We start from the raw sequence: 14,743 nt of genomic DNA, 5'->3' as shown, positions 1-14,743 counted from the left end.
GTCAGATTGTTTACAATTATAGTTTTTCGGCCAAGCTGTGGAGAAGCAGAGCTTGGCCTACAGGTAGGGCATTTAAAGTAAGCTCTAATTTTGTTAAGCTGCAAAGTGTTACCACCACGGGGATCTCTTGACTGCATAGCACTTTTTTTTAGAAAGGTGAACTAACCCTCTATGTATTCCTAAATTATAAGGGAAACATATTCTATTTAGATTTTAAATACTGTAGCCCTGCTTTGCCAATATTTTGTTAACAGTAAGTTCTCCTCATTGTCTCTGTTAATATCAGTTTTTAATATCAGTTTTTCCATAAAATACATTATGTACATATACTGTGTAATATTTAAATGTCTACAGTAGAGACAGTTATGGTAAAAATGTCCACTTGTCCATTAAAGAGGAAATGGCTTTTGAACACATTTCAACATGAACCACTTAGACATGTGTTGGCGGTTGTCCATTTTCTCCAGTATTACGAAAACTTCCGTGATATGTGGTAGCGCGAAGGGTATAGGAGTGGCCTCGCAGTGATCCATCAGGTTGGCTGGTTTGTAGTTTGTCCTTACAGCTAAAAAACAAGAGAAATCCATTTCTGTAGTTCTTATTCATCCATCCATACAGCAGAGGGTTGACAAAGGTGGAGCACATAGCAATGACATGAAAGATGGAATAGAGAAGCTTGTACTCCTGGAAAACAAGGCCGCAGTCCAGGTCTATAGCCACCTGAAGGACATGGAAGGGAAGCCAGCAGACTGCAAACACAACCACCATCATCACCAGCATCTTAGTTGTGTTTTTTCTTCGTTGGTGTGTATCACTTCTGGGTGTTGGGCTTATATGATTCTTTAGCTTCAACCAGATTCTCATATAGCAGTAAGAGATTACCACAAGTGGAAGAATGTATTGTAGAAGAAGCATTGACACACTGTAGATGGCAGCATCTCTACTGTTATTTGAGGGCCACTTTTCTGTACATACAGTTATTGTGAGATTGATGGTTGGTAAATCCTCGTATCTATACTCCCGGAAGATAGCAAGGGGAATAGCAAAGACGGAAGCTGCCACCCACGTGATAGTAATAATTAAGAAACTAAACTTCTTGGAGATCCGACTATTGAGGTGGAAAACAATGCACCAGTATCTATCTAAAGCTATAACAATCAGGGTGAGAGTGGAGATGTAGACACTCATTGCCTGGGCATAAGGAAGCAGATGGCAGAGCACTAAGCCAAATTGCCACTCATCCAGCAGAGTGTAAACCAGGGTAAATGGCAGGCAAAGACTGTCCACCATGAGATCTGCCACTGCCAAATTGGCTATGAAATAGTTTGTTACTGTCCTCATGTTTTTATATTTTACAATCATATAAATGACCAAGGAATTCCCAACAAGTCCCAATAGAATAATTAAGGAATATGCCATAATGAGAATCACCTGAACTCCCAGAATATTGGTGCTGTCCATCATGAAGCTGGTCCCATGGAAAGACTTTATGGGGTTAACTGTACTCTTTGAGAGCCACCAATTTGAGCCAGGCTCCTGTGTCATGTTCGTTTGCTTTAATGTTCCCATTTTTGCCAAAAACATCCCTTGGTTTCACCTAGAATTGAATTAAAGAATAATGACCATTAAAAAGAATATGGAAAGCAAACATTGCATTGCCATTTCATTTGTCTCTATAAGTATAGCTCAGTTAGCAGTCTTTGCACACTACTATTACAACATTATTATTGTATTTGGCACAGAAGTATGGTTACAAATGGAACATCTAATATTTGACACCAAGGCATATCAGTATTGATGGAGGCATGGTGCAGAATTGGTTGCACAATGACCTCATATGTAAACATATTTGGCCACTGTTAAACTTGATTTTCATGGACACCAGCTTGACCTTGAATCCAGCTGACAGTTATGAGCAGATCTAAAATGACCACTATAATGGCATCATGTAGGGTTGAAATGTATTTCCTGTTTCTAATATCTGGAATTTAGATAGGGACACAGACCGCAGTAAAAACCTGAGAGGTAAAGATAGGAGGCACTGGATCCAAAGGTAGAATGATCACACAACATGAGTATGAAATATATTGAAGAGTACAAGAATGGGCAGTGAAGGAGAAGCCTCAAACTGAAGAGCTTATCTCTTTATCACTCTGCTCTCTCCTTCTTTCACCACATCCAATGTTAGCACCAATGAGCACTAATGCAAAACTGACTGGCTTCATGTACTGGTAAATTTAGGCACCAACACTGCTTGTATTATACACTTGCAAAATACATTTAATCATGTATAAATGAATACAAATTGCATTAATGTGTTTCTTTTATATCTGCTCTAAAATAAAAAAAAATAATAGAAAAAAAATGAAAAGAAAAGGTGATGGACCCATTAATTTTTTAAGTGTTGCTGCAGCATTGAGCATACATCTCCTTTGACATAGGCAAACATAAGATGATTCCTTTGTTGGCAATACTCCAAGCAGACATTGAAATGTTTATTCACAATGAGCCAGGGCACATTGTCTACTTGGGAGAGGCAAGTAATATTTATACATCTTCTTCTTCTGGCCATACAGCTAGCGAAAGGTCTTTAGTGGTTGGTAACTTTATTTTCTAAATAACCCCAAATTGAAACCTGCAAACATGCATGTTCCTAGCTTTTAAAAAATAATACACAGAATCTCTGAATCTTGCATTGCAAGATTTGCAGATATCATAAAATATACCTCAACCACTATTACACTTTCATATTTTATACATTATTTATCATTTAAATAATTGCATACATCTATCGACCAATCATACGATATTTGTTGGATCTGACATATGAATTCAGTCAATCCTTTGCAATAATGTAAAATAAGTTATAAATTGCTATGCATTACATAAGTTATAAAAACACATATCTGCAATTGCTATTTTTCTGTTATGTATGTCCCTGGGAAAATTAATGTTTAATGTCAACACATTTCGAGGTGAACTATCTGCTTCATCAGAACAGGCAATTATAACTAGAATCCATAATAATTTAATATAACAAATAATTATCCTTGTTCGGCATGTCATCAACTTTTAACCTCCAAGGTACCCTATAGCCTTGGTTCTCAACTGGTGGGTCGTGACCCAAAAGTGGGTCGCGACCTCATGTTCAGTGGGTCGCCTCATGCCTTCCACTTTTCTAGGTGAGAGCCTTCTCAGCCTCCCCCTAGCGCAGCACTGTCATTTCTCATGCCGAGCAGCCATTCAAAGTATTCTACCTGTGTCAGCTTGAGGTTGGGGGGCTGGAGCTGTGGCCGCTAGGGAGCTCTGTCCATACAAGCATTGCTTACAGCTGCCCTGTAGAGGTGCCTAGACCAGAGTGAGGTCTCATTCTGCCTCCCAGTACCTCTGCAGGGTGCGCAAGGGAGCTGTACAAGCAATGCACGCATGGATGGAGCCCGAGGAGAGTCATGGATGCTACGTATTTTATTCTACTCATGGTTGCCAACAGGAATGGGATTGGACGAGGAGGAGTGATAGTGTAATGATTACACACTAGCGGCTTCAGCAGCGATAAATGCAAAACATTGGAGATATGCATGCTAGAAGGGAGGTCAAGGACGTACGCAACCAGGTTAACCTTCTGGAGAATACGGAAAGGTGCAATAAAATGGGGTGACAATTTTGGAGCAGGCATTCTGAAGATGAGGTTACAGCATGACAGCCACACCCCCTCCCCAACCTGGTAGGGAGGAGTAAGTAGATACCTACGATTTTCCTGGAGCTTTTATCGTTGCATAGAGGCATGAAGGGAATTATGAATCTGCACCCAAGTGGAACAGATCATCCGAAGATGATCCTTCAAAGCTGGAATGTTCTGAGGCGTAAAAGATTTGTGTAACACAGATGGCTGAAATGCGTAGTTAGCCATCAATGGGGACATTTAGGAGGACGTGTTGTTAGCACTGTTCCTTACAAACTATGCCCAGGGTAGCAGATTAGCCCAATTGTCATGATGGTCCCAGACCTAGCAGCGGAGGAATTGCTCCAGGGCTTGGTTGGATTGCTCAGCGGCGTCATTGGACTACGGATGATAGGCCAAGGAGAAGGAGAGTCGAATTCCTAACTGAGTGCAAAAGGCCACTAGATCCTAGAGGCGAACTGGCTACTTTTGGAGAAACGGTCGACAATCATTAGTGTAACAGTATAACTACGAAACACAGGAAGGTCAATGATAATATCGAAGGCTAGGTGGGACCAAGGACATTCCCCATTGGGAATAAGTTGTAGTAGGCCCACAGGGAGTTGCTGAGGGGATGTGCTTTGGGTACGAATGTAACATGCACCCACATACGCAGCGACATCAGTGCGGAGAGACAGCCACCAGAATTAAGGATAATTATTTACCAGAGTGACCAGCAGTCTTATGTTAGGTTCTCAACAGTTCAATGCATAAATTCTCAGGTACAAAACACTTATCGGATGGTTTCTCGGGAGGACCATAGGTTTACAAAACACAGGGACCATGGGGAACAAAAGTAGCCACTGTCCAGAAGGAAAGACAGTGTCAGCATACATTCAGAGATGGTTTGAGGATCCACAGCTGAGTGATGCACAAAAAAAGGTCCAGTATTAATAATAGTTAAGGGATTTGCATTTTTAAGATTTAGCTCCTGAGTTTAGTGTCCCTTTAATGAACTCCTGGAAGACAGCAGGAGTGTTACAGTAGATACTCGTAATGCCCACTCTTGGTGTTAAATGCTGTCCTCCACTTGTGGTCCTCCTTGATCCTCACGAAATTATATGCACCCCTTAGAATGAGTTTTGTAAAGACCATTGCTCCCTTGAGGCTGTTGAATAATTCTGTGATTAAAAGGAATATAGAGTAGGCATTCTTGATCGTGATACGATTGAGGCTCCTATAATTAATACAAGGTCTCAACTCGCCACCCTCGCCACCCAAAGAAAAAGCCAGCTCCTGCAGGAGAAGTGGTCTTGTGGATGAACCCCGGGTAAATCACATCTGCAATGTACTCCTCCATGGCCTTATTCTCTGCAACAGAGATAGGGTAAACCCTGCCACGAGGAGGGACTGCACCAGGCTGCAAGTCGATAGCACAATTGTAGGGACGATATGGCACAAAAGTACCAGCACTCATCTTATCAAAGACATCCTGATACTCCAGACATTTGGTAGGCAATGTGGAGATTGAGGAAGTACAAAGTAGCTTAACCGGCCTTTTGATGCAAGTAGCTTCAGGTTATGTTTCTCAGGCCATGGGGAACCCACATCATTGATTCAGATCACCCCCATGTTTCCCACTCCCCATTTTGGGGGTGGGGTTCCTCCTTAAAATTCCTACCAGACTTTAAGGGTCTGGTACAACTTTTGGGGGGAACTCCATGCTTTTTTTTCTCTTTTATTTAAATGGGGTCCCTCCTAACATTCCTACCAGACTTAAAGGGTCTGGGGGTCTGGTATTGTTTGGGGGGGCGCACACTTTTTTTTTCTTTATAAATTTCACTTTTTGCTGTAGCAGTTTCTATACATCATACAGGCAGTTTAAGGGGACCCCTCAGGCACGATATTTAAAGGAATTTTACTTTTTTATTGTGTCACTTTAAGCAATGTTAAAATCACTGCTCCTTTAAAAAATATGTTTTTTACAAGTTTTTTTTTCGTTGATACGTGTCCCCCAGGCCAGTACCCGACTCCCCATACCCTTTTTATGGCCAATCACTTGCATATAAGCCTTCAAAAAGGGATATTTGATTTTCAGAGTTCTAGTCTCATAGACTTTCAATGAGTTCAAAGTTCGAACCCGAACCGAATTCAGGTGTGTTCGGCCCATCACTCTGCATGCTGTGCTCAAAAAGGTAAGCAGAGGAGAAAGTACCAATCAGCAGTATTGCCTGTAGGCTCCCTGCAGCTGATATTTTCCCTATTACTGATTTATCATGCCTTGTTCTGCACTGTGTCTCTGTGTGGGGGTAGCCATCTTGGTGGAGGAATGGGGCTTGATTTTACATGCCATGGCTATCCCCTGATGACTGGTGATATGATAAAATGGTGGGGAAATATTCATGAAGCAGCAGAAGAGGGACAGAAAGCAGTGGTCCATAGAAGTTGTTGTTGACTGGAGTGCAGATTCCTCTCCAGCAAGTAGCACAGGGTTACTAGTGACATCACCAAATTCCTCAGACTAACTATTAGAGCCAATGGAGCCTTAGGTGTTCTCATACTGCAGACATACAACTATAAGACTGTAGGCACAGGAGTGCCTAGGTACACTAGGATGTTGACTTCTATTTTTCCGGAGTAATACAAGACAAAAAGGTCGATTTTTTGCCTCGTTCACACAGGCAGCAAATTGATGGTAAAAATTGGTGTCTAGCGCACGTTTTTCCTGCCCCCCGACTGCCCACTTTAAACCTAACATAACAGGCGCTCAGGTCTGTACACATGCTGCAGCTGCAAAGCTTTTTGTCCTGTCTGTGGCAATATTTATACAGCATGTAGCATTTGGCGGATGGTGCCATTTACCAAGTAAGTCCATTGCAGTCATGCAACGTGGTTGCGGAGCAGTATTGCAATGCAAAATCACCCTTAAAATTTTCACCACCCGAAACGCCTGTAAACGTGTCATCAACAGCCCTTTGAAAAGCAGTCCACAACGGATTAATTTTTAGCAGATGGTAAAGGCTGCCACTCCTAAGAAACTAGCCTAATACTTAGACACAGTTACTATTTCTAGATGTTCCCAGTAACATAGTGAATCATTACATGTTCAAATCCACTTTAATATTACTAGGTGTAATACATTTCTGGAGCTGTTATAGCTTTTCCTGCTTGATCTAATTTTCACTTTCAAAATAATTGTTAACTAGGTGTTATATTAGCAAATAACACGTACTTTGAGCAATTAAGAGAGATGCGCTGTAGTTAATTGACCCAAGTATCTCATGGGAAAAGTGGAACTTCAGCCTCCTGGCTTAGCATGCATAAAGTTGGATCGTTTCCATGCTCTCTTCAATGAGACATATAGCATTTTTAACACTTTTTACATGTGAAAAAAAGATTAGCTAAATGTGAAATAAAATGGGTAACATTTTAAGGAATCTGGCGTGCACATTTAATGTAATGTACAAAACAAACAGATACAAGAAATAATAATTTAAAAAAAAAATGACACTGAAAGCTTTCAATATTACTCTCATAATGTTTTTTTATACATTCGTTATTACATACAGCTAAAACATAATGAAAAACATATAAGGTACAAAAATAATGAATCTTCTGAGCATATCATATATCACAAGAATGTAAAAGCAATAAGTGCCTGGTGCAGATCATAATATACAGTATATACCATCGTTCTGCTGTGTCATAGGAGACGCTTAGTATCTCCAGTTATAGCCCTAAGCTCTAAAAGAGGTTTGTGGGAGGACTCCATGAACTAAGGATACAGCAAAGTGTAAATCAAATCCCCAATGAGAAACAAGTAGGAACAGGGAGTCACAAACTCTTTCCCCGAACCAAAGGATATATAGTAGGTGAAGCAGAAGGCCAGAAGAAGAAAAACTCAAAGCAGAATATCAAGATTAGTTAGAGGGAATGAAGCATGCGGTCTAGAAACACATAGAGCACAGTTCACCCCTGTCATGCATCCTCGCAACCCACATTCGGCGCATGGATGACTTTCTTCTGGAGTGATAGGTTCAACAACTGTAGAATCAGCACATGAGGATCTTCCAAAGAAAACCGAACTTTATTCTATATGCATCTATACATAAAAACAACCTCTGACGCGTTTCTGCCTTACTGGGCCTTAGTTATAGCATAGTCATAGCTATGACTAAGGTCCAGTAAGGCAGAAACGCATTAGCAGTTTTTTGTATAGATGCATGTGGAATAAAGTTCAATTTTCTTTGGAAGTTTATCGTGTGCTGGTTCTACAGTAGTTGAAGAAGCATGGGGTGTCACTCTTCATGTTAATCTATATATTCTGGTGTTGTAAAGAACTCCTTCCAGTAGAACCACGACCTCCAAAATCTATCATGAGTTCTTCTAGAATTACCCACAGCCCTTTGGTCTTCCAAACTTCAAACTAGTCTTGATGCATTGGGGAATCCAACTCATTACCTTATCTTTGTAAATCTGCTTCTTTACTCACTGAGCCACAGGCAGAGCTCCTTGTAAAATATCCCAAAAAATGGGGCCTTGGTAGAGAAAGAAAACTACCACTCAACCTAGAGTTGGTTTCAACTAAAAAAAGGACACAAGCACAACATTCTGCTTACCCATCGGCTGCCTTTTGAACAGAGCCACCACAAATGGTTTACAGTATGTTGTGTGGGAAGGCTCTTGGGAGTCAAGGCTGCAGTATTGTTATGCTGGGATAGAAATCAATGTACGCAAGTAGAGTGGGACAGAGAGGGGTGGAGGATAGTAGTTTCTGGTTGGGATTTCAGTGAAGCAGAGGTACTGTCTTGCAGCATATACAGTAGAGAAAGTTAGGAGCACACTGGATTGCTGGTAGAGCAATATGTATTTTTCTGTACTTAGTGTTTTTAAAGGGATAAAATATGTGGAAATGTGTATGCCCCTGGAGAGGTGTGTGGATTTTTTTGCTTTGATGTACACTTTCATTTCTAAGTAAAAGTCAGCAAGTTCAACTATCATTTCAGTTCTGGGTAGATAATAGCACGTATAACCATGACCTGAATTTACATATGTCTGATGTCCTCAGTGTAGAGATGTCTGTATCCGAGATCCCAGCTCTACCCACCTGCCTGTGACAATGCAAGGCGGATCTAATTTTTCGGCAAGCATTTTTGTTTTTTAAATTTAAGGATGGAATGTGGTGGCAAATCTGAGATCTTTGGGACAGCTGTAATTCCTATATGGAACTATGGAACTATTAGGGGCTCTCTGGCAGTTATTGTCCCAAGCCAATGTTGGGCATTGAGCTTATCACCATCCACCAGTAATTTAAATATTGATTTTGGGTGGGATGACACTTTAATTTTCTGATAATCTCTGGACAATTTACCTTGGAATTCTTTAGAATGTATTACATTGTAAAATAAGCACAATGTATATATCACCATTTTACATTCCTTAAAATAAATCTTTTCTCCTCTGCTATTCAAAAAGGAATCCACATTTCAGCTGTTTGGGATTAATGATTTTGCTCTGTACTTATTTGTCTCTATACAAAATGCTGAACTGCAGGTCACTTTCAATAGAAGAAATAGCTAGGCTATTATTTTCCACCAGTAGGCTATTGTTTAACCAGCGTTATCGCCAAGATCTTTAATTATGGAGGGGAAATGGAAAAATGGTCTTCATGCAACCAAGACTTAAAACCATCACTAGCTTTCCTGCCACAAAACAGAACTATCTGTTTATTTTTTACAACTATACGTTAATGCTGCTAGAACCATTTTTATGTCTACATTTTGTCGTGCTTTCGCTGTTGATTTTACTCATGCTATTGTTTTATTATTTACTGAGATGCTGTTTCTGAGTTGTGCCAGATTCAACATTGTCGGGTAGATCATGTTGTCCATAACAATGAGAAGTCATTGCTTACCTCTGCAGACATTTTATTGAAGCATATGCAAATTACATTGGCAAACACTGGCTTATGTTCCTGTTTGTTCTACTGATTGAATTATTATCAGTTGTGCATCAACTTTGCTACTGTCATAAAAGCATTTTCTGGTGTTGATGTCACTCACTAAATCCATTGGTGTTAAAGTTACAGAAACCTAAAAACAGCATTTATATACAAATTCAAGGATGGATGACTTTCTCCTTTCATGCTTTCATTCCTTGTTCACATTTGGGTTTCTAAGTTGGTTTGAACTCACACAAAATGCTGCAATGTCTAAACTTGACAGATGCTAAATGAACCCTAGTGTAACAACTAGGTTTGTATATGGGGAGACTGTCACACCTTAGCACTCAAAAAAGATGGTCTCTTATTTGAAAAAAGTAAGTTTCCCATACAGAGAGTGTTTAAAATCAGACTTAAATGGACTTTGTCATGAAAATGTAAGTGGCTAAAAAAACTTGCCTGTAAATGAAGAGTGTACATACTTCCTCTTCTGCTGCCCCTACAGCTCATTTGATGAGAAAAGGATGGTCTGGCAAACCCACACTTCCAGGAATGTCATTCTTTTGTGTTCCTCACTATACTCACTGGTTCCTCCTGTCAACCATCACATTACTAAAGAACACAGTAGTGATGTGGAGGTTGGCAGGAGAAACCACTGAGCACAGCAGGTGAAACAGGAGACTGACACTCCGTGAAGGGTCAATTTCCCAACAGATTTCAGGTGATGACTCCTCATCAATGGAGTGGCATTCAGAAGTGCGAGCAGCAAGAGAAGTAAGTATTTACATTCGGCTTTCATAGGCAATTTAATTATGTTAACAAGGTCACTTTAGAAATTCCAGTATTTCACATATTGTTAATAAGCAGTAAAGGAGCTTTAAAACAAGTCAATATTTGCCTCCTCAGCTGCAGGCACTGTGAAGCAATTCATCCTCAAAGTTCACAGCTAAAACACTAATGTAAGTCATTCTGTCAGGGATCACCAGTTGGCATGCAATGCGGCGCCACGGTGCCAACTTTGCGCACACTGCACATGGACGACAGTTTGGTTGTACGCACAATGCCCATTGCACTCAGGTTGGCATGCACACGTCCATTCCAGATGTGACACCAAGCAGTCCATTTAAAGCTGCATCCTGCATGTGTTCAATGCTGATAGATCTTCAGCTAGTGTCCTGTATCTGAGTATCTAAATGTCTGATTCCTGATTTTGCTTCTTGTGTTTAACTCGGCTTGACCCTCTGACTTCACTGAACTCTGTCTGCCCGCAACTCTGGGTTGTTGTTTGACCACCGCTCCTCTCTGCTGATTTGGTACTCTTCTGTCCACACGGCTCTGACCTTGGCTTGCCTTGACCCCGCTCATGTCTCCTGATTGTGTACTGCAACACCTTGTAGTTGCTAGCCCAACTCGACTCTGACTTCGCTATCTCCAACTGCACTGCGGAGATTCTGGCATCTTCCACTGGTGGTCACTAGTCCACTACAAGCTGCATCAAGTCACATAATTCATCAACACCGGTATCCTCAGTATCGCTACCCATCAGCACTCATGCCCCTCTCTGCCCTTCCACCTTCTGTTCCATTACAGGGGTGCTTGGACGAGAGTAGCAAGAATAGGCCCTCCTCATTATTTCAGACTCACATAAGGTACGTGACAAATTCTCTCAGCTACCCCTGTTCCTCTCCTACCAGCAGTGACTCAGCCACTTTGCAGCCTTCTAACCTTTAATGTAAATACAGCACGGGAGCATGGATGCTAAGAGATTGATTAAGACCCTTTAGTGCTTCTGCAGTGAATTTAAAGATCAGTTGCTTAACAGTACCTGCATCTACAAAGGTCAGTAAGGGCTTGCTTTAATGCTCATTAACTGATTTATAGTAATTGAATCTGTAATTACTTGAATGTAAATAGCCTGGTCACAGTTACATTTTACCACCCTAGGGAGGCAATAATTGACCCAATCCCACCTCCGATTTGGAGCTTAGTGCCATGCTTGAGTGAGGATTGGGCTGTTTAGTGTTTCTCATTGAACCAAGCGCTTAAAGCCTTCAGATGCTCTCATTATCTCACAAAGATATGTTTGAACTTGTGTGATGGCCAAACCTTCCTTGTTCAAATTAAGCAGAGGAAAGGAAGGTATTGCGCTACTTCAATCTGTCCAATGGTTTTAATTATTTCTAGGCTAAAAATATTACAGCCTGAATAAAGACTGAATTGCACCTTATGATTAGAATACTACATAAGGCTCGAGAAAGATAATTTATAATATTCTCTTCCAGTTCTAATGTGTGAAATGATACAGACTGCACCTGACAATCCATTCAGAGTTAATGGGGAATTTGTGATGCTAGAAGACATATTCTACCATTCACAAAAGTCCAGTGAGCATGTGCTGTTAAATGTGCCTGAAAAGACAAAAAAGCATTAAGGCTACACAAGGTTGTCCATGTAGAGCTAATCAATAATGTGTGGCTCATGTAGGGAAATTTGAATAGAGCAAAGAACATATTCAAAAGTCTAGTGCCCAGGAAATAGGCTTTCATAGTCTTATGGATATTTGTATCTACATTGATGGTCACAGGCCTATACACAGATTAATAATAATCTATCAATGTGTTCTTTACCTTGCACACCGAATTCAGAATGAGAATGCATGTAACAATGTAAATACAGTTTGATATGTACATTTTTAAAGGTTAAATGAGTGGTTATGTTGAAACACTGTCAAAAAAGGTTCCCTTACTAGACATTTTGTGAACTTAATGAACATACACTATATAGCAATTTGTTTTCAACCACCTGGCTATCACACCTACACTATAAGGTCAAAAGCATATGCATACCCCCCAAATGATTGAGTTAGGTGTTTCCAGTGTAGAGTACTGTTAATGCAACAAAGACATTTCAGACAGTTGTGTACTTCCAACTCTGTGGCAACAGTTTATAGAAGATCCTTCTCTATTCCGTTATGACAGTGCCCCTGTGCACCAAGACATACCAGTAAATATATGGTATAATCAATTTGGTGTGGAAGAATTTATGTGACCTGCCTAGAGCCCTGATTGCAACCTGATCTTTTTGAAGCACATTCAGTACCATCTTGCTCCTTCCACTCATGCATTCTCCACCCCATCACACTGAAGCGCTAGACCCCCGATCTCTGTATTAGCTATTGTGCGTGTTCCTGTGGTCAGTGTGTTGGTTATGTGCATTTTTCTGTGAGCTGTGTCCGCTATGTTATGTTGGTTATGGTGCATGTTGCCATGTTCAGTGTTTTGGTGTCTTGTGAAACAAAGGGGCGTGTGGGCTTGGTAGTGCAGAGGCAGGGAGAGGCTGTGTCACGTTGGTTAAACTACAACTCCCAGGAGGCTTTGAGGGATCTGGAGGAGGAGTGGATTGAGCTCTCTTGGTTGAGCATGGCAGACTGCAGGAGACATTAGAAACTACAGGATACACCACTCTAGGCTGCCTGCTTATCACTCCAGGGAGAGACACAGAACCAGTGGTGATCTATACTGGTCCCTGTTAGCCATTTACAGTAATACTGGGGGAGAGATACTGCTTGTCCTCCTGCACTGTGAATACTGATTTCACCCTAGTAAAAGATCTGGCTGATCCACCATAGAGAGGAACAGCTACCTGACAGAATGAGCGGATCTTGAGACTGTCATATCAGAAGGGACACTGCCATCCTCCCACAGCTAAACAAATCCTAAAGGCACCGCTTGGCTGTTATTGGCGATAGAGGCCTGCCTTCTCTGTGTACAGACTGCTGTTGAGACCAAGGGAAGTTGAGGCTGTAGAGATAGGGACGCCTCCTTTTGCAGACCAATTTGGGAACTGCCATTCAAACTTCAGGATTGGTGAGAGGCCATCGGCCACCTGCAATTATTGGAGTTGATTGTACTTGTAACACAGTATGGGCCCCAACATTGACTAGCCTAAAATATTGATACTGGCCAGTAATATAGGGAACTGGGAACATTTGGGACTGAGTCACTAATAACCCAGTATCCAGAGTCAGTGGGAATCTATTCAGATAGCTCAGCACTGCGTTTTGTATAATTAGACAGCCTCGGCTGAAAGGTTGTCTGAATAACAACAGAGTGTTTAGTGCATGTTGTTCACCTTTGCTGTTGTAGTCCATTTCCTTTATTGGTTAAAGACAGAACATTATTTGTTTAGTAACGCTTTTACAAAACCCCAATTTTTACAATCGATTTATCCTGGTGTGGGAAAAAAGAACCCATCTCATTCAGTGGCTCATTTGGAAGTGAGCGCCATACTCGTCTTTGCAGAAACCTGTGAAACCGAGTTTTCATATCAATGATCTTTCTGAGGTCAGCAGTACAGTAGATGTCACCGGAGACCTCAGCATTTCTAATTTTGACATCACTTAATGGAAATAGCTAAACCACCTGACAGCAGTATTGCTAATACATATGATAAGATATCATTATTTGTTGCAAAGGCTGAAATTGTACTGTGCTCAAAAGGGCTTTATTAAATGAGGCAATGAATAATGTGCAAAGTACGGTCAACCTTTAAAACCAATTAGAAATCATCTTTCACTGATTTGATTGCATTAAATGGCTAACATTTGAAGGAAACATAATAGTGTATTTTCAGTACATGTATTTTTAGTTACTTTTCATTGTTTAGCGTAAAGTAATTTATGATGTGCTTTAATATTGTTATATAGTGGTCAGTTATTGCTTTTAAGTAAATTACATTTATATTTATTTATATCATAACTTTTAGTTTGCTGAGGTATGTATCATAAACAATTATCTTTTTTTCTGTTTTTTTTTTTTACTAAGTTACTTTTTTTCAGGTCTTTTAATGGTTGTATCTCAGCACTGCTGATCTCCTTCCCACTTCCTTACTTCAAGCATTCCAGAAATGGCTCCATTGCAATTTTAAAGACTGGCAGCAACAGTAGACCATGCCAATGTCCCTGCAAACACAAAATCCACTATTCAGATTGTGCAAAACAAGTTTGTTGTCAATGGCATAGCTGTAGGCCGTGCTCAACCTCTCTGAAGCCTGAGGTAAAAATTCCTAGACTGAAGGTCGACTGTTGGGGGCGCACCCCCCCCCCCCCCCTCCTTTGGGAAAGGGCCCTGGCATCATTTTCT

At 40.8% G+C, this 14,743-nt stretch overlaps 1 protein-coding gene across 1 annotated transcript in view; it reads right to left on the bottom strand.

Moving 5' to 3' along the window:
• Window positions 1-368: 368 nt before the first annotated feature.
• LOC108785804 (neuropeptide Y receptor type 2-like) overlaps window positions 369-14,743 on the bottom strand; it is a 54,681-nt gene continuing 40,306 nt past the window's right edge. Inside the window, exon 2 of the mRNA XM_018554953.1 lies at window positions 369-1,597. Within this exon, the coding sequence (XP_018410455.1) occupies window positions 433-1,584 (1,152 nt within the window). The 5' untranslated portion in view covers window positions 1,585-1,597 and the 3' untranslated portion in view covers window positions 369-432. The remainder of the gene's footprint in view (window positions 1,598-14,743) is intronic.

The sequence above is a fragment of the Nanorana parkeri genome, unplaced genomic scaffold (assembly GCF_000935625.1).
Source record: "Nanorana parkeri isolate BGI_ZX_2015 unplaced genomic scaffold, ASM93562v1 scaffold179, whole genome shotgun sequence".
Lineage (NCBI taxonomy): Eukaryota > Metazoa > Chordata > Amphibia > Anura > Dicroglossidae > Nanorana > Nanorana parkeri.
Note: the sequence above shows the minus strand (reverse complement) of the source record. Positions and strands in the feature narration are given on the sequence as shown.